Source organism: Nelusetta ayraudi, unplaced genomic scaffold (assembly GCF_046127955.1).
Source record: "Nelusetta ayraudi isolate G7.1 ecotype Tasmania unplaced genomic scaffold, CSIRO-AGI_Nayr_v1 ptg000018l, whole genome shotgun sequence".
Taxonomy (NCBI): Eukaryota; Metazoa; Chordata; class Actinopteri; order Tetraodontiformes; family Monacanthidae; genus Nelusetta; species Nelusetta ayraudi.
In genome coordinates, this window is record NW_027466068.1 from 3,493,555 (window position 1) to 3,510,000 (window position 16,446).

The 16,446-nt window shown below is 45.1% G+C and overlaps 1 protein-coding gene across 1 annotated transcript in view; it reads right to left on the reverse strand.

The window, feature by feature from the left end:
- The window catches only part of pcsk5b (proprotein convertase subtilisin/kexin type 5b), a 94,874-nt gene that overhangs the window by 2,035 nt on the left and 76,393 nt on the right, over window positions 1-16,446 (reverse strand). Inside the window, exons 23-34 of the mRNA XM_076025876.1 lie at window positions 15,627-15,827; window positions 14,450-14,518; window positions 11,304-11,376; window positions 11,037-11,182; window positions 10,713-10,919; window positions 9,534-9,617; window positions 8,839-9,025; window positions 7,700-7,914; window positions 6,483-6,725; window positions 5,424-5,657; window positions 3,287-3,467; window positions 651-868 (exon numbers count right to left, since the gene is read on the reverse strand). Coding sequence (XP_075881991.1) covers window positions 651-868; window positions 3,287-3,467; window positions 5,424-5,657; window positions 6,483-6,725; window positions 7,700-7,914; window positions 8,839-9,025; window positions 9,534-9,617; window positions 10,713-10,919; window positions 11,037-11,182; window positions 11,304-11,376; window positions 14,450-14,518; window positions 15,627-15,827 — 2,058 coding nt within the window. The remainder of the gene's footprint in view (window positions 1-650; window positions 869-3,286; window positions 3,468-5,423; window positions 5,658-6,482; window positions 6,726-7,699; window positions 7,915-8,838; window positions 9,026-9,533; window positions 9,618-10,712; window positions 10,920-11,036; window positions 11,183-11,303; window positions 11,377-14,449; window positions 14,519-15,626; window positions 15,828-16,446) is intronic.

Genomic DNA, 16,446 nt, shown 5'->3' on the forward strand with positions numbered 1-16,446 from the left:
AGTTGCTTCCAGCCACTGAACTTCATGGCTTATCTTTCCACTGTGTACTATTTCTGTCACTTAATTTCTTCTGTATGAAGGACACAACCAGTAACCATGATGGGATTTCATTCCCAATACAATTTGTGATGTTTTGCATGGGGATGCACAGATACCACTTTTTTTACCGAGCGAGAAGAGCATGTTTACTTGCATTTCGGCTGTTATGTATATGTTCTGTTATTTGAACAACATTCCTCAGCATGTTTTTCTAGAACAAGTTTGCACTGCAGTACAAACACAGATTTGACTAAAATTGTTATATAGATACGTATGCGACTTGGTATCGGCACATATTTTACCAGTGCAAGTAGAGATCTCAACCCCGGTATCGGTACCGATACCTGATAGTAGTATGAGTACCGTTACTCGATACTGGTAATGGTACATCACTAGTTTTGCACAGAGGAAGTGAATTGTGGTGCAGATGAGATGTGGTGAGATCATACATTTAAACAAACCACTAACTTGATCACACATTAAAATTTTAGTAGCATGAATTATTGTTCTACAATCATGATTTTTAAGATCTTTTTTTTTTTACCGCCTTTGAAAATCACCATCAAGTGACAACAACATGCCAGACGGTGCTGACGGTGGGAGCAGCGTACCTTCACAGGTCCTGCAGGTGGGGTGACACTTGTGACAGGACTTGGTCGGGCCGTCCTTGTAGAAGCTCAGAGGGCAGCTTCTCAGGCACCGACCCCACTGCCTCATGAAGACAAAGTCCCCTCGGCAGCTCAGGCAGCCGTCGTTCCCAGGCCCCACGCAGCGCTCGCAGGACGGGTCGCAGCTCTGGCACTGCATGGTGGCCGCGTCCCCGTAGTGACTGGAGGGGTAGGAGAGGAGCGAGAGTGGGGGGTTTCAGACCAGGGATGGGCCGTCAGGGCAGCCAGGTGAGGCCAGCAGGTGGGGCCTCCACCTGTCTCTCTTTATTATCGGCAATATACATGAGTGATACGTGTGTCTCGGTGCTATTGCCTCATCTTGCCCGCCAAGACCCGGACCCTGGACTTCATTTAACGATAGATCATGTACCGTCATGAGCCCTAAACCCCCTAAACGCCGACACCGCCAGCAGCTAAAGCGTCCCACTATTATACATTTAAACAGACTTAAATGTATAATAATTTGATCGATGTACAACTACACAACAACATTTATTTATAAACATACATATGTATATATGTATATATAAATAAATATTGTGGCTGGCGGGGGAAGCTGGATGCTCCCCTAGAGGTGCAAAGGATTATGGGGGAATTGTGTTGGGGAGTTATGTTGCGTGTTGTTGTTGAGTAGGTGTGTTTGTGTTATATGCTATGCTTTGTTTGTGGCTGTTAGAATGAGCTAATGTTGACTGTGTTTGAGTTAGCCCCTGGCTAGCGCCACGTAAGGGCGAGTTCTTACCTCAGCTGATTGAATAAATGGTGACGCCAATTGAGACGCACCATGGGATGAAACCCGCGTTGTTAGTGGTTTCCTCAACGAATGGCCACACTTTTATATATGAGTGCTTTGTTGTTCACCCTGCAACTCACTCTAGCCTGTCTGACACTCTGGCTACTGCTATCTCTCTCTACCTCTATCTCTCTCTCTCTCTCTGTACATTTTTTGTATTTTCTTTTCACCCTAACCTGAAGATCAAAGCAGATTAGCGCCCTCTGGAGTCTGGATCGGCTCCAGGTTTCTTCCTACAGGGGAGTTTTTTCTGGCCACTGTGGCACATTGTTTGGTCTGAGGGCTCAGTTGGTTTTCCCCTGATTGAACAAAGCTCTTTGAGACGCCTTTGGATGTGATTTAGCGCTGTACAAATAAAAGTTGATTGATTGATTGATTGATTGATTGATTGGTTGATTGATTGATTGATTGAAGTTGATGTCTGATGACTCATGTACTACACATGCCGACGTTCCACAGTCTGCCGAACACGTTTAAGGAATGTTTGTGACAAATTTGGTCTTTCAAATCGGCCAGTGAAAATATACAAGGTGAGGCAGAAAGTGCCTCGCTGCACCAATAGGGGGTAGTGATGTGCGGTGAGGCTTACAACCACCTTGGTGATTCCCTCCATTGGAGCAGCCAGAGTTTTATTCATTTCAGAGTTTTAAAATGAATGAACCCCCCCAGGGCCCCCCAAAACAATTTTGTTTTTTTTTAAATTACAAATTGAATTTGACCTTATGTTAAATATTCTTTTTATATCGTCTCACTTATTAAGGTCACAATTACAATATATATACATATATATATATATATATATATTTGTACGTGACTACAGAGGAGTCGGTGCCTCACCGTACGTCACTGCTTTAGAACAGCGTTTCTCAACTTGTGGGTCGCAACCCAAAAGTGGGTTGAGGAGCTTTTTTGATTGGGTCGTGGCTTGGTGGGCAGTTTCCTTTCCTTTCTTTCTTTCTTTTTTTTTTTTTTTTAAAAAAAGGGGATTTAAAAAAACTAAATATATATTAGGGTGGGGACATTATCGTGTTAATTCTATAATTAAGGCACAAAAAAATGACGGCTTTTAAAAGAAATTAGGGCATTAAAAAATATATTGCATTTTATTGCATACTCTAGACAACACAGAACGTTTGCACGAGTTTCCGGCACTATGAATTATAGCAACGCACTGAGTGGCATCAGACAAGCCGGAAATCCGTGAGACAATCCGTAAGTCAGAGTAGTAGTAGTAGTAGTGCTAACAAGTTACCTGTGCTAACAACTTTCTTGCCCCAACTAGTCATAGGCAGATGACGGCCCTATGGAGTCTGGATCTACTCTAGGTTTCTTCCCACAGGGGAGTTTTTCCTGGCCACTGTTGCTCTTTGCTTGCTCTGGGGGCAACTTCAAGCAACAACTATAAGAAGTGAATTTCTTAACATAAATTATTTAAAATACTTATAAACGCAAAAGTAAGAGGGTACGTTTTTTTTTTATGTAAGAAGGAGAAAATACAGATATTTCTGTAAGTTGAATAAAATAATTCCTCAATAAAGTTCAGATACCTGAAACATCTATGTAATTACTTACAAACCTCTGTTACCAAATCAAATATTCATATGCCATTAAAATACAATTAATTTTTAAATTAAATTAAATTAAATTTGGATTAATTAATTCCAAAGTCCCACCACCAATATTTAAACAGAAATGTTAAAAAAAAATATACATATATATACATATATATGTATATATATATGTTTGCTTGACATGATAGAGGGGTGAGGTGTCTTTTTGTCCCGACCTGTCTGAGCAGAGCTCCACGCAGCTCTTTCCCTGCTTGTAGAACCCGGGCTTGCAGGCGATGCACTCCCTGCTGTGGCGGCCGGCGCACGACTGGCAGCTGAAGTGGCAGCGGGCGCACACACGGTCGTCCTCCGCGTCGGCGAAGTATCCCTCGGGGCACCTCGGCACGCACGTGCTGCCTGGCGGACACACAGTCACAACGGTCGCACTTTATTAACGGATGACGGGCATTGCCAACAGGTTCTTTTTCTGATTTTTTTTTTAAGGCACACATAGTCTTATTTTTTCATCTGTCCTCAAACATTTCTGTTGTTCTTAGCATGACGTAACCAATCAGCTTCCTTTGAGCTGTGATGAAAGCAGAACCAGCACGACAATAATAGAAGAAATGCTCGAACAGACTGAAGTTTGTATGTATATATATATATGTGTGTGTGTGTGTGTGTGTGTGTGTGTGTGTGTGTGTGTGTGTGTGTGTGTGTGTGTGTGTATGTGTGTGTGTTGTTGTTTTAGGCACTGAACTTTCTTCAGTACATTCTTTATGAAAACATTTTTTATGAAAAACTGAAAGTAAAACATTTTCTATGGACTACAACGCGTAAAGAATAGGTTTTAATATTTTTGAAATTGAAAATCTGACTTTTTAACATTAAAATAAACATTTAGGCGTATCTCTGTTATGGCTCCGTTTACATTTATGTGGGTGCATTCCATTTCCGTATACTTTATGTATCTTTTTTCCCCCACACTGTCTCTACACCCAGAGGTGTGTGAGAGAAAAGAGTGTACGGGGGCTGCCCATCATGTGGCTCACCGTCTAAATAAAGCAAATCTTGCTTTGTGGGATTTTGAAACGTTCCTCCTGGAATGAAACACAGTTTTCTCTGTAACTGCTGCCAAGACAACACAACCCAGAACGTCCTTGGGACGGGAACACACCGACCACTGATACATGATGAGGAACGGATGGACAAAGACGATTAAGGACCAATAAGGAGCTTCATTGTCTGTTGTATTGTGTTGTGCATTCTTCGAAGGAAGCGTCCTCCATCGGAAGGCGGGTCCTCCGAAGGACTCGGCCGAGAAGGACGAACCCAAACCCAGTAACCACATTGGACGTCACCCCTGTTCCCGACTGCTGGCCAACCCTGGGAGTGACGTTTTTAAAGCATCGAGCTGGCCATTGGTTTGCCATCCAACCATGGTGTTGGATGTTCACATAAGTAAAAATGTACAGTAAAAACTTAATATTTGATGTGAAATTTGCCAGTAGATGACTCCATTTCAGCGGACTTCCCAGGATCCCAGGATGCTTAGCAGCAGCACGCAAAGCATCCTGGGATACAGAAGGACGCGAAGGATGGTAGCGGTGAATACTTCGAATTGGCTAAACGCAGGCCGCATTTCAAGGGCGCATTTGGAGCGTCCTTCCAATGTTGGCAAATTGGGACAAGCCTTCGCGCAGTGCTATGACGCAACTGGCCTTCAAATGCAGGCTTCATAAAATGCAGACCCTGAGAATTGAGACACAGCCATATTCACTCCATGTATCCCACGATGCATCGCTAAAAGTAGTGTACAACCAATGGTCACAAGCCCAGTGGCGATATATCCCATCATGCATTGCACTCATGCTGATCCATAGGTAGAAAAAGCCAGTGTTATTTTCTTAATGCCGAGAGACGCTTAGCATAATAAAATGCAAATATTTGTGTAAATTAATGTATAAATTAAATACAATATATTATATAAATGTATATATTTATTAGCTCATTATTATTAACTCATATTGTATTAATGAGACCACAATGACGTCATCAATGACAACGGCCAGAGTCCAGAGTCTTGGCTATTGCATTATTTGGGTTCTGCCTTCAACACCTCCCATAAAGCCTACAGGTAGAATCAACCCACTGTCAGTGAAGCTGCTATCGGCCTGGACCGCTGAGGGAGATCTTTCTCTCCCGTTAAAGGGATTGTCACTCTGTGCAGGTGGAGCTTCTATCACTTTTTCCTCTCCACCTGAACTACCAATTACTTGCATGATACTGCCGCAGTCTCTGTGTGTCTCTGGCAGGTGATGACCACGACAAAGGAGTGTTTTTGTGGGCTGTGATACGGCAGCATAGACTCACTGAGGAGGAAGTGGGGTTCCTTGCAGCTGAGGCACTGGTTGTGGCCGGGCCCCGAGCAGAGGTGGCAGCTGTCGTCACACCGTCGGCACTCGCCATCCTGGTTCTTGTATTGGCTCGCAGCGCATCGCTTGAACCACACGCAGTGACCGCCGGTGTCCCTCCGCGCTCCACTGGGACAGCTGAGGCAGGACGACGGCCGGTGGTCCGAGCAGGTCAGGCAGGACTTGTCACAGTCTGGTGGAGAGGAAAAAAAGAAGAAGGGGCGGTAAAATAAGGCAGTGCCAGGTCTGTTTGTCTGTCTGTTTGTATTTTTTTTTTTTTAACAAAGTGTTTCTTGTCATTCATATGTATTTATACATATATTTACATAACGTTTCTCTTTGCTACATAGATATGAAAAACCAAAGTTATTCAATAAATGAATAAACAGAACAATCAAAACAACAATAACAATTTGGCAAACAATCTCAGGCACATTGGATCACTTCTGATATTCTTCTTCACAGATTACAAATACATTTAGACAGTTCTACTAAGGCTGCGTAGTGTCTCAACTATTTGCTCACAGGAGCCCATCTTGTTCTGAAAATGTCGATGAAGAAAATGAAGATGGGCTGCATAGAACTTCTTCACTTCCTGCCACTGAGGTTTGGAAGACAGGGTGGTTTCAACCACAATAGGGTGAGCACTTTTCTAGCTATTAATAATTGGACATTTAATAAATACAGCCTCCTTTTCCCCATATTCCCTGAGGGAGTGTTCCTTCCTATAATGTAAAATAGTGGGCTCAGGAATCAATCAATATTAAGTGCACAGAAGAATTCTTTCCGAATCCCCTCCCAGTAATTTGGCAACTTCAGGAAGTCCCAATTAAGGGACCGCTGGTGTGGTCTTCTATTAAGTGACAATCCCTCCAGCGCACGTTTGTTTTGACCTCTTTCAAATCTCAAGGTTATGGAGGAGGTTCTAAAATATCTCATTTCTAGTTTCCAATTGAACTCTTTTCCAGGTTGGAATACTGGTTGTGTTTTTAGTGTTTTGTTTTCCATGACCCCTTACCGCGGCATTCGTTGGTGGTGCTGTCGTAGAAGGTGCTGCTGGGACACTTGGGCAAACACTCGCCATTGTAGCGTACGGCCTTGACGTGGCGACACACCGTGCAGTCGTCGAAGGCCGGCCCGTCGCACGAGGAGCAGTCGGCGTGGCAGTGGATGCACTCGTCCTGCTGCTCGCTGGCAAAGAAGCCTTCGGGACAGTCGTCCACGCATGCCCCCTCCAGGAGGAAGTAGTACTGCTCACACTCTGGCTCGGGAGAGGGAAGGCAACCAATCACAATGACGCCGGTGTCAAAGTTGGTAAAGTCCAACAGAACTTTTTTTTTTTTTTTTGTCTAAGTGGGGAATTTAAATTGTCGTAATGTAACTTTCGAGTCTCTCACTGCATTTCTTTTTTTGTATGAGAAGAATCAAGCCTCTATAGCAGCGCTTCTCAACTGGTGAGTCAGGACTCACTTTGGGTCACGCAATTGCTTTGATTGGGTCAGGGCTTTGTGGGCAGTTTTCCTTTTTTTTTTTTCATAGAGAAAAAAAAAAGCATTTTTTTTTTATTTTTGTGGAATAAATTTGGGTGCTGTGGAATAAATTTTGGTCGCAAGTATCATTGCAAAAGCTCCCAGGTCAGCGTTTTCTATTTTCTACTCTGTGGTTTTATGAGAATCCTTCCACACTTTCACCGGCCATTCATTAAAAACAGTAAAACCAAATCTAAACTCCTCCCTTTCACATTTTGTCCTGTTTAAAATAAACTGCACTTCTGCCTTTACAGGCCCTGTGTGTAAAATCTGGCCTGATTTATGGTTTCCATATTGGTAAAAGCTTAACATGCTGCCCTCAAACACATTAATTAAGTCTATACTGGCAGTACTGGCTTAAAAGTCATTTGGTTTTCCTAACCATAGAAAGGTTCTCATTTCTATATAATAATATCCATACAGCAATAAGAGTCTTGCTCCTAGTTAGTTGCCATATTTCTAAGGAAGTCCGGTATGGACAATCCAGCTGCCTGACAACGCGTTTTGTATTTAGGGTGAACGCTGGCGTCTTCAAATAAACCAACGAAGCCGCAATGCAAAATGTTGCCGTTTCTTCTTCGAAATTTCCAAATATTCCACACTGGCCCTTGAAGCTCTTTCCACTCTTAAGAAACGTCCCTGTTTTTCCCACCGCTGAGGTGAAACCTTTTGGAAAAATCCCACCTCTCTCCAATCCTGCACTCACTCGCACACATTCCGTCCTGGTTGCAGTCTCGGCAGTGCGGTGGGCAGTGGTGGCACTCGCCCTCTTTGGCATAGTGGCCCTTGGGGCAGGTGGCGCTACAGGCGTGATGCAGCATCAGGTAGCCCTGCTGGCAGCTCAGACAGTGGTCTTTGTCCTGGCAGGTCAAGCACGGCAGGGCGCAGGGCTGGCACTCGCCGCTGTCTGCAGGGAACCCTCTGTGAGAGAAAAAGAAGAATGGAATAGAACAGAATGGCCTTATTGTCACTGCACACATGGACAATGAGACTGAAGCAACTCCAAATCCAGTGCAAATAGTGTAAAAACTCACTGCGGCCGCAAGAATACTCAAAATAAACATAACACAAGAATAAAAAGTTTGCGCAGTTCTCAGGCTTTGTACAATTTACGGAAAAAATGTAATATATATTCAGTCTTGAGGACTACATACAGTATGTACGATTTACAAAAAGTTAAATACGGTCTTTTGTATAGTGGATGTATATAAGCATTTCTCAACTGGTGGGTCACGACCCAAAAGTTGGGAGTTGTTTTGAGTAGGTGGCCGCTTCGTGGGCTCGACATGATAGAAAGTGGGCGAGCGTTTTGATTTTTGTGGAATACATTTGAGTGCTGCTGTGCAACAAATATGGGTCACAACTTCATGATGAGGAAAAGAAGGGTCAGCGACTCCACCAGCTGAGAACCAATTGTGTATAATGCTATAATAGTTAAAAGTCCCGGTGCTTGTCACATCCCAAAGAATACGAAGCCTGTCCTCTGCATTTGACCCATACCTTGAAGGAGCGGTGGGCAGCAGCAGTGGGCAGTTAATAATAATATAATAGTTGTTGCAGAGTATCTTCACATGGGTGAAGTGGGTCCAGGAGTTGGACTGAGAAGTCAGTGCCTATCTCTGAATTCAGGGTGGCTGTTTATGGCTTTGGGAAAGATTTCTTTCTTTCTTTTTTTTTTTCTTTTTTTTTTTTTTTTAAATCTTGTTGCTTTTGACCTGATGCGCCTGTAGAGCCTCCCAGAGGGCAACAGGTCAAGCAGGTCACAGCCAGGGTGGAAACAGTCCCTGATGATGTTTTAGCTCATTTTAGGGAGGCGTAAAAGGAAAGAAGAGGCGGAGGAGGCACCTTTCACACGCCACCACGCACGCCCCCTGCTGGAGGTAGAGCCCACTGCGGCAGCGCTGGCACTGCCGGCTGTCCTTGCACACGACGCAGCCCTCCACGCATTCCTGGCACCGACCCCACGTCTCATTAGCGAAGAAGCCGGGCGGACAGTGCGTGCTGCAGGAGCCCTTGTCGGTCAGGAAGTGACCTGAGAGAAGGAGCAGAAGAGGAGTGGGAGCCATTTGGAAACATTTGAGTTGATTTATTTTTAAAAGAAAAACATTTTTTGTTGCACCACTGCAGTGCAGTCACGGCCTTTGTTGTTTATTGTTGTTTCTGTGTGCGTTAGTTGGGATACTGGATAAAGACAACTTCTCCATTGCGATGAATTGTGTCAGTCTCACGTGATTGATTAAAACAAAAAAAAAAAAAACACCAATATTTTGCAGCCTCCTCAAACCCCCCATTGTTAAAACTCCATTAACGTGAAGTTGGCAAACTACTGACCCTCTAAACACAATATCAGCCCCTTTAAATGCCTCTTGTTTACAGTTACTCAATCACTCAGAGGTGAGTCTCACAAAACTGTCTCACCTGACCGCCGACCTCTCGCGACCTTTTGCAAAACCCGCCACGACATACCTACTAGTTGGTACGACCAGACCTCTCCCCGCTGGTTGTAGCTGTGTGAATCTCACTCATCTGCTCATCATTACCTGAGAAGCAGCTGCTGCAGTCATCTTTGTGGGCGGAGGAGCAGGTCCTACACGACGAGTGGCACATCTGACACTCACCGTCAGCTGAGGGTCAGAGAGGAGCACAGACACGTTTATTATATTAGTAAAATGAAGGGGCGAGCGTGGAAACCAGGGACAGGTTGTGAGGATGTTGGACTGGATGGAAGGAGCCAAAAGGAGATGTGTGTAGCTATGGACAAAATCCGTGGTTCTCAACTGGTGGACTCTCGCCATTTATTTCCTTCATCATGAAGTTGTGACCCAATTTTTTTTGCACAGCAGCTCTTAAATTTATTCCACAAAAATAAAAACGCTAGTCCACTTTCTATCATGTCGAGTAAATAAATAATTGAAATTATTGAATTGGATAGTGTGTCCTGCAAAATAAACGGTCAATGTTTCTCTATAAACATATATATATTTTAAAATCTCTTTTTCAAAAAAAAGACTGAAAAGGGAAACAGCCCACACAGCCGCAACCCAATCAAAACAGCTTCCCGACTCGCCAGTTGAGAAACGCTGGACTAAATTATACAAATTGCTCCACTAAATAAACAACATGACAAACTTTTTTTTTTTTTAAGGTCCAGTGTGTAATATTTGGAGATTTTGAAGAAGAAACAGCGATATCAAGAGGTTACACTTAAGATTGCCTAAACTCTCCCTCTCCCGAGTTTGCCAGTGACTTACGGTGGCCTGCGCACCGGAACCTGTCTAGCTCGTGCACCTTGTTCTTTGTTGGTTTATTTGACGGCGCTAGCATTTACGCGAAATACGAAACATAGTGTCAGGCAGCTGGATAGTCCACACTGGGCTTCCTCAGAAATATGGCAACAAGACAAAGACCCGTATCTATGTATATTCTTGTATGTATAAGAGATGTTATATGGGTAGGAAAACTTTTTTTTTTTAAAAATGACTTTTATTGTACCGTGAATACCCACTTTTATTCTTTATATTTGTGGGCAGTATGTTAAGCTTTTACCAACATACAGATTGGAAATCAGGTCAAAAACCTACACACTGGACCTTTACATTGCCCCATGTTTCTTCAACCCCAGAAGACTCCAGAATGCTGGTGTGCAAATGCATTTTCTTCACCTGAACCGCAGCTTTAGCCCAAACAGAGCGACTGCCACAGCAAAACATTGCCCCTACCGTCTCTGAAGTTTTTCTCAGGACACGGGCCGAGCTGTCCTCTTTCCAGACACTCGCCCTCCTGCAGCGTCAAGCTGTCCGCGCACGAGTCGCAGTCTTCAGAATACGGCCCTCCGCAGGTTGCACAGGTGCGGTGACAGGGCTCGCATTCCCGGGACTCCTCGTCCACGAAGTGACCATCGCCGCAGTGGGCCACGCACTTCCCCTCTACGCACACACACACACACACACGCACAGGGACACGGCACAGTCAGTCAGTCAGTCACTGCCGCTGAGCACCTCTTTTTCCTGGAGATTAATCATTTCTTGCGTGTGAAATCTCACCAAAGGTGTAGAATGTATCTTCACACCAGTAACACTGGTTCCTGTCACAGATCTCACATCGTTTGTCCTCACATGGTACACACACCATGTTGTGGTCGTCGCTGTAGCTTCGGTCCGGGCAGGTGTGGTGGCAGTCTGTGTCCAACCTGACCGAGAGACAGGCAGACAGGCAGGCAGGCAGAGAGATAGACAGAACTGTTTAAAGATGGAGGGCTTTTTAATTGGGGGGGGGGGGGGGGGGGGGGTGAAAATGTGGGCGGGACTTACTGGTAAAAGTCGTCTTCACATTTCAGGCACACAGTTCCCTCCGACTGGTCCTGTGACTTGTCCTCTGAGGCCTCTGTGGTGCAGAGCAGCAGGGCGGCAACATCAGACACAGTTTTCAAGTGTCGATTGGACAAATGGCTCAGAGGAAGACAATGGAGAAATTCAGCTGCAATCTGCGTCCTCAACTCTTAATAAGAGTCATTTAAAGGCCCAGTGGGTGGGAGTTAGCAGTAACTAATGGTATTCAAAGCCTGTCACTGTCTGTATAAATGTATTTTCTGTTTCATTTTAGGTCAATAGATCCCTGGAAATTCTAACACGCTGGATCTTCAAAAACCAGAAACTAGATCATCTTACACACCCGGTGAACTGTGTCAGTAAAATATTATGCCCAAGTTTCAGCGCATCTTATGAATAGGACGGACGGTGCAACAAAAATCAGTAGTGTGTCATTGCTTCCTCCATGACCACAAGGAGGCACTGTGACAACACACAATGCAGCATGTGCTGGTTCAATTCAGAGAGAGGAACGTCAGCGGCGTGCAACGCTGTTAAACCATCCATCCATCCATCCATCCATCCATCCATCCATCCATCCTTCCTTCCTTCCTTCCATCCATCCATTTTGAAAACCCGCTTGTTCCTGAGCTCAGGGTCACGGGGCGTCTGCTGCTCCTCTCCCAGCTGTCATAGGGCGAAGGCAGGGTGACACCCTGGACAAGTCGCCAGTTCATCACAGGGCCACAGCTGTTAAACTAATTAAACAAAAATAAACTCTGATCTGTGTGTGTGTGTGTGTGTGTGTGTGTGTGTGTGTGTGTGTGTGTGTGTGTGTGTGTGTGAAACTTATACAGAGAATGATATGTGGGATTAATTCAAAGATGATGTTTTTATTATCATAAATACTACCACATTAAGTTAAAAAAAAAGTTCTTCTTCTTCTTCTTCACAACAAATTAATTCCTGTTGTCGAGCAAAACCAACACCTAGTGGGCGTGGAATCGCCCCACTGTCAACCCTCAGTCCAACTCAGTCGAGACACCTTCAAACCTTCAAGGACAGAAGGAGCCAGAGGGGAGGAAAGACAATGAAAGAGGAGGAGAGAGGGAGATTTTGCAAGAGGAGATTTAGGAAGTGGGAGAAAAGGGGGATGAATCAAAAACTTGAAAAAGAAGCAGTAGCACCTCCTGCACCTTTGCCTTCGGGATATTCATCCCCGCTTAAGAAAAAAGGCTTCCATCGACCCCACACGCCCCATTTCTCCCTCAGTTTGCTTCCTCGACACCCCTCTGGTTTGCACTTCAATGTGGTCGACAAGCCACTACCTGCGAAAGCAATTACTCCTACAGAGGGGGAAGACAGGGAGGGAGGGGTTGAGGTAGGGGTGGGGGGAGGGGGGGGGGGGGTGGGAGGTACAGAGGAGCCGGAAATCATGCCTTGGGGCTGTGTGTGTGTGAAGAGAGAAAATAGCGCCCGCATAAATATTAACCATGCACGCCAGGGGATGGGTGGAGGGGGACGGGTGGGTGGGGAGTTCTGCAGAATTTAAAATGGCACACACACACACACACACACACACACACACACACACACACACATCCTCCAGGATGCACTTGTGGAATGTGCAAACACCCAGACAGACACCCAGCGTGCACACACTACGCCCAGACACGCCCACCAAACACATCAAAGTGATTTGTGTGGTAAAAAAATGTTTAAAAAAAAATACAACAACAACAGAGTCCCACCCCCACTGCCCCCCCCCCACGTCAGTGCGATCATGGCGTCTGTGGTGGAATCTGAAACGTTTTGCCAAGGTGTGCAAGGTGATGATTGCAGATATTCCAGCAGCAGGAGCAGCAGGAGCAGCAGGACCCAGCGGATCAAACTGTTTGTCCCCTTCGAAACATGCAAGGCCACCCAAATAACTTTTTTGTTGTCGTTGTTTTTTGTGTGAGGCTGTAAACAGAGGGCTACATTACTGCACATTTGCCGGGATCTGTGGAGTTTTTTGGCTGAACTAATCGTGCAGGATGACCAAGTTTAAAACAAAATGCAAATGAGAAATAATGTGGGACCCTCGAGTGTTGAAGAAGTGTCATCATTCGCTCCACCAGCCATGTGATTCATTCAGATCCTTCCCCTAAATCACACGGAGCCATTCAAAACATGACCGATCCAATTATGAAGTAAGGCCCGAGTCTTGTTCCACCACGAAGGACTGTATTTTGCTGAGATGATTAATGGGCACGAAGGTGATTTATGAGGAGGAGAGACTCTGGTGAATTGATGGCGGCAGAGATAAGAGTAAGTTAGTGAGTCAGGTCCGCTGCATCCTATCACACACTGTCAGGCTGCTGAGCTCACCGATGAGCTCACACAGCAATGTATTAGAAGAATGCGCGCACACACACACACACACACACACACACACACACACACACACACACACACACACACTCTATGATAAGAGCTTTTGATTATTTTACTTTTTCTATTCAGATCTTTTCTCTTTCTTTCCACCAGCACATCACTGTCAAACTGTGAGCCTCCTGGAAAACGGGAGCCCGCCGCCCTCAGACACGCATTGAGTTTCATCTCCAGTCACAAGGTGATCATGTCTAATCTTCTTATAGACTTATGTCTAGCTTGCAGAACTGGAGGGCTGGTTTGCCCCCAGGGACAATAAGCAGTGAGGAGCAGTTGACAATATCTCAGGGCGGTGGTGCCATCAAGGGCCAAAGTTGTCGCCCTTGTTTGTGGTTTGGCCCAAAGTGGTTTTAAAGGTTAAAAAAAAAAAAAAAGTAAAAAAAAAAAAAATGGATCTTATGTTGGCCTCACATCACTTTTTTTTCTTTCCTTTTTTGGGGAGGGGCCTTAACCTATTAAACTCAAAATTCTAGTTTGGTTTTCTTTAAGAAGTTGAAATGCAACTTCTTGGATCAAGAAGTTGCATTATTCTTATTTGTTTTCTTATATGTTCATAACTCAGTGTGTTCTAAGCACATGGTAGAGGGCCAAAGTAAAACGCTCCACTGGCACAATACTTTGAGCAACGGCCTGTTTTGCACCCACAATACACTGACTAAGATGCTGAGAAGAGGCAGAGAGAGACGGAGTGACGGCGAAAGACTCGGAGCACTCACTGCGTTCACACTGCTTGCAGCCTTCGTCACAGGCGATGCAGTCCACGTCCTCAGCATCAGTGACCTTACCTGGTGGGGGAAAAAAGGTGTGTGTGTGTGTGTGTGTTTGACTGCATTTCCTCAACAACAGGACATATTTAATTACTATCCAGGCTGGAAATGTTGAAAATGACAAATAAAGGTGCACTGAACACTGAGTTTGTGAGTTGTACACACTGAATCTTAGCATATTTGTCAGAGTGAACGCGATTTTGTACTCGAAATAATATGGGTTTAGTCCAGAAGTGTGCGTTTTGGATTCAGGCTGACTATTGTAAATTGGTCCAAGACAAAAAGGAAAAACAGTAAGTACGTGATGAATCCAACCACCGTGCTGACGAGCTGCAGGATCGACTCCTCCAGAGTTGAACTGCTCTGTGTGGCCTGTTCAGACCTGCCTGTCTCGTACAATAAGAGTTTTGTCTCGGCCTCTCTTTCATATGCTTTAGTATGCTGACGTGTGAAACACACTGGGAGGGTTCCTCTTCACCCAGCATTCAGCAAAGCTGGAGCTGCACGCTGTCTTTAACTTTTGAACCCTGGAGCAACACGGGAAACATCTCAGCTCCTACGTCTTTGGCTGACATTTACATCCCCACATGTGTGATAGACTAAAGTGCAGCATGTTTGTCTTGAACACAACTCCTTAAGATAAAGAATGAATCATTTTGCACGACTGAAATGTTTTATTTTTGTCAACGCGTGCATTTTGTAAATAGCGGTTTATTAAACTGACATTATTACAGAATCCACCTGCTCGCCTTGAAAACATTAAAATGCTTCACCTGAAAGGCGTCTATTCCACTTGTGTTTCTCATGAATATTTCAGTAAACTTTGCCTCAAAGTCTGTATGTTGGTGGAGTTCTGGCTTTCATTTTTTTTTTTCATTTTTATATCAAATGCTTTTTTGAGTTCACCTCTGCCAAATTTAGTCGACCCGCGGCTGAGTGGTGCAGAGTGAAAGTGGAAGCTCGTGATACATCAGTCCACATTTTTCACGTGTGTGACAAGCGGTGTGACGGAGACAGCTCACCCTCTTTCACACGCTTCAGTTCATATTTGGAGGAACCCAACCGTAGAGAGTCGAGCTTCTCTGACTTTAGGAGGAGGAGTAAGAACGTGACGGCCGCCACCCACCTGCGCTGCACTCCAGTGGGACGCACTGGCCCTTCCTCAGCTGGTGTCCTGGGCTGCAATGGAGGCAGAGGTCTGCCGCCGGGCAGACGACACAGTGGGCCGGACAGGGCTCGCACTGCATCCTTTTGGAGTGGTAGAAGCCCTGTGGACAGGCGTCCCGACACTCACCCTGGAAGAGGTACCGGAGCACCCCAAACTTATCTGCACACGAAAATAAAAGAGATCCTGGGTGAGAGAAAATGGCCCTGCAAGTGACACACAAGCAGGATTCGAATTCACACAGTCAGTTTTCTTTTCTTCTTTTTCTTAATCACAGCTAGATTTGGGTTTTTTTTGGTGCGTAGCCATTCACTAGAAGCCCATTTCTGAACATTTAACTTGCTTAAAACTGGACTTTATTTCCATTTCAACTTCTTGGACCCTGTGAAACCTTAAATGTCATGCCCTGTGTGAGTGTGTGTGTGTGTGTGTGTGTGTGTGTGTGTGTGTGTGTGTGAGACTGAGATAAGAGGGGTTGTTTTGAGAGCGAAGCGACGGGGCGTGTGTGTGTGTGTGTGTGTGTTTTGGGGGAGGTCACGGATGGAGGGTCCCCCTTCATGTTATTATTGTTATGTCTCATTGAGCCGCTGGCAGACCTGCAATTAAATGGAACCACATTTGCAAACAGTCTGACAAACTTGCCGCCTAGTTGAGAGCAAACGTGTGTGTGTGTGTGTGTGTGTGTGTGTGTGTGTGTGCGTGCGCACGCGAGGTGAGGGAGAGATTGTCAGTGTGAAGGGCAAATCTGGCGTTAATCTTCTCCTGGGCTGTCTGGTATGCA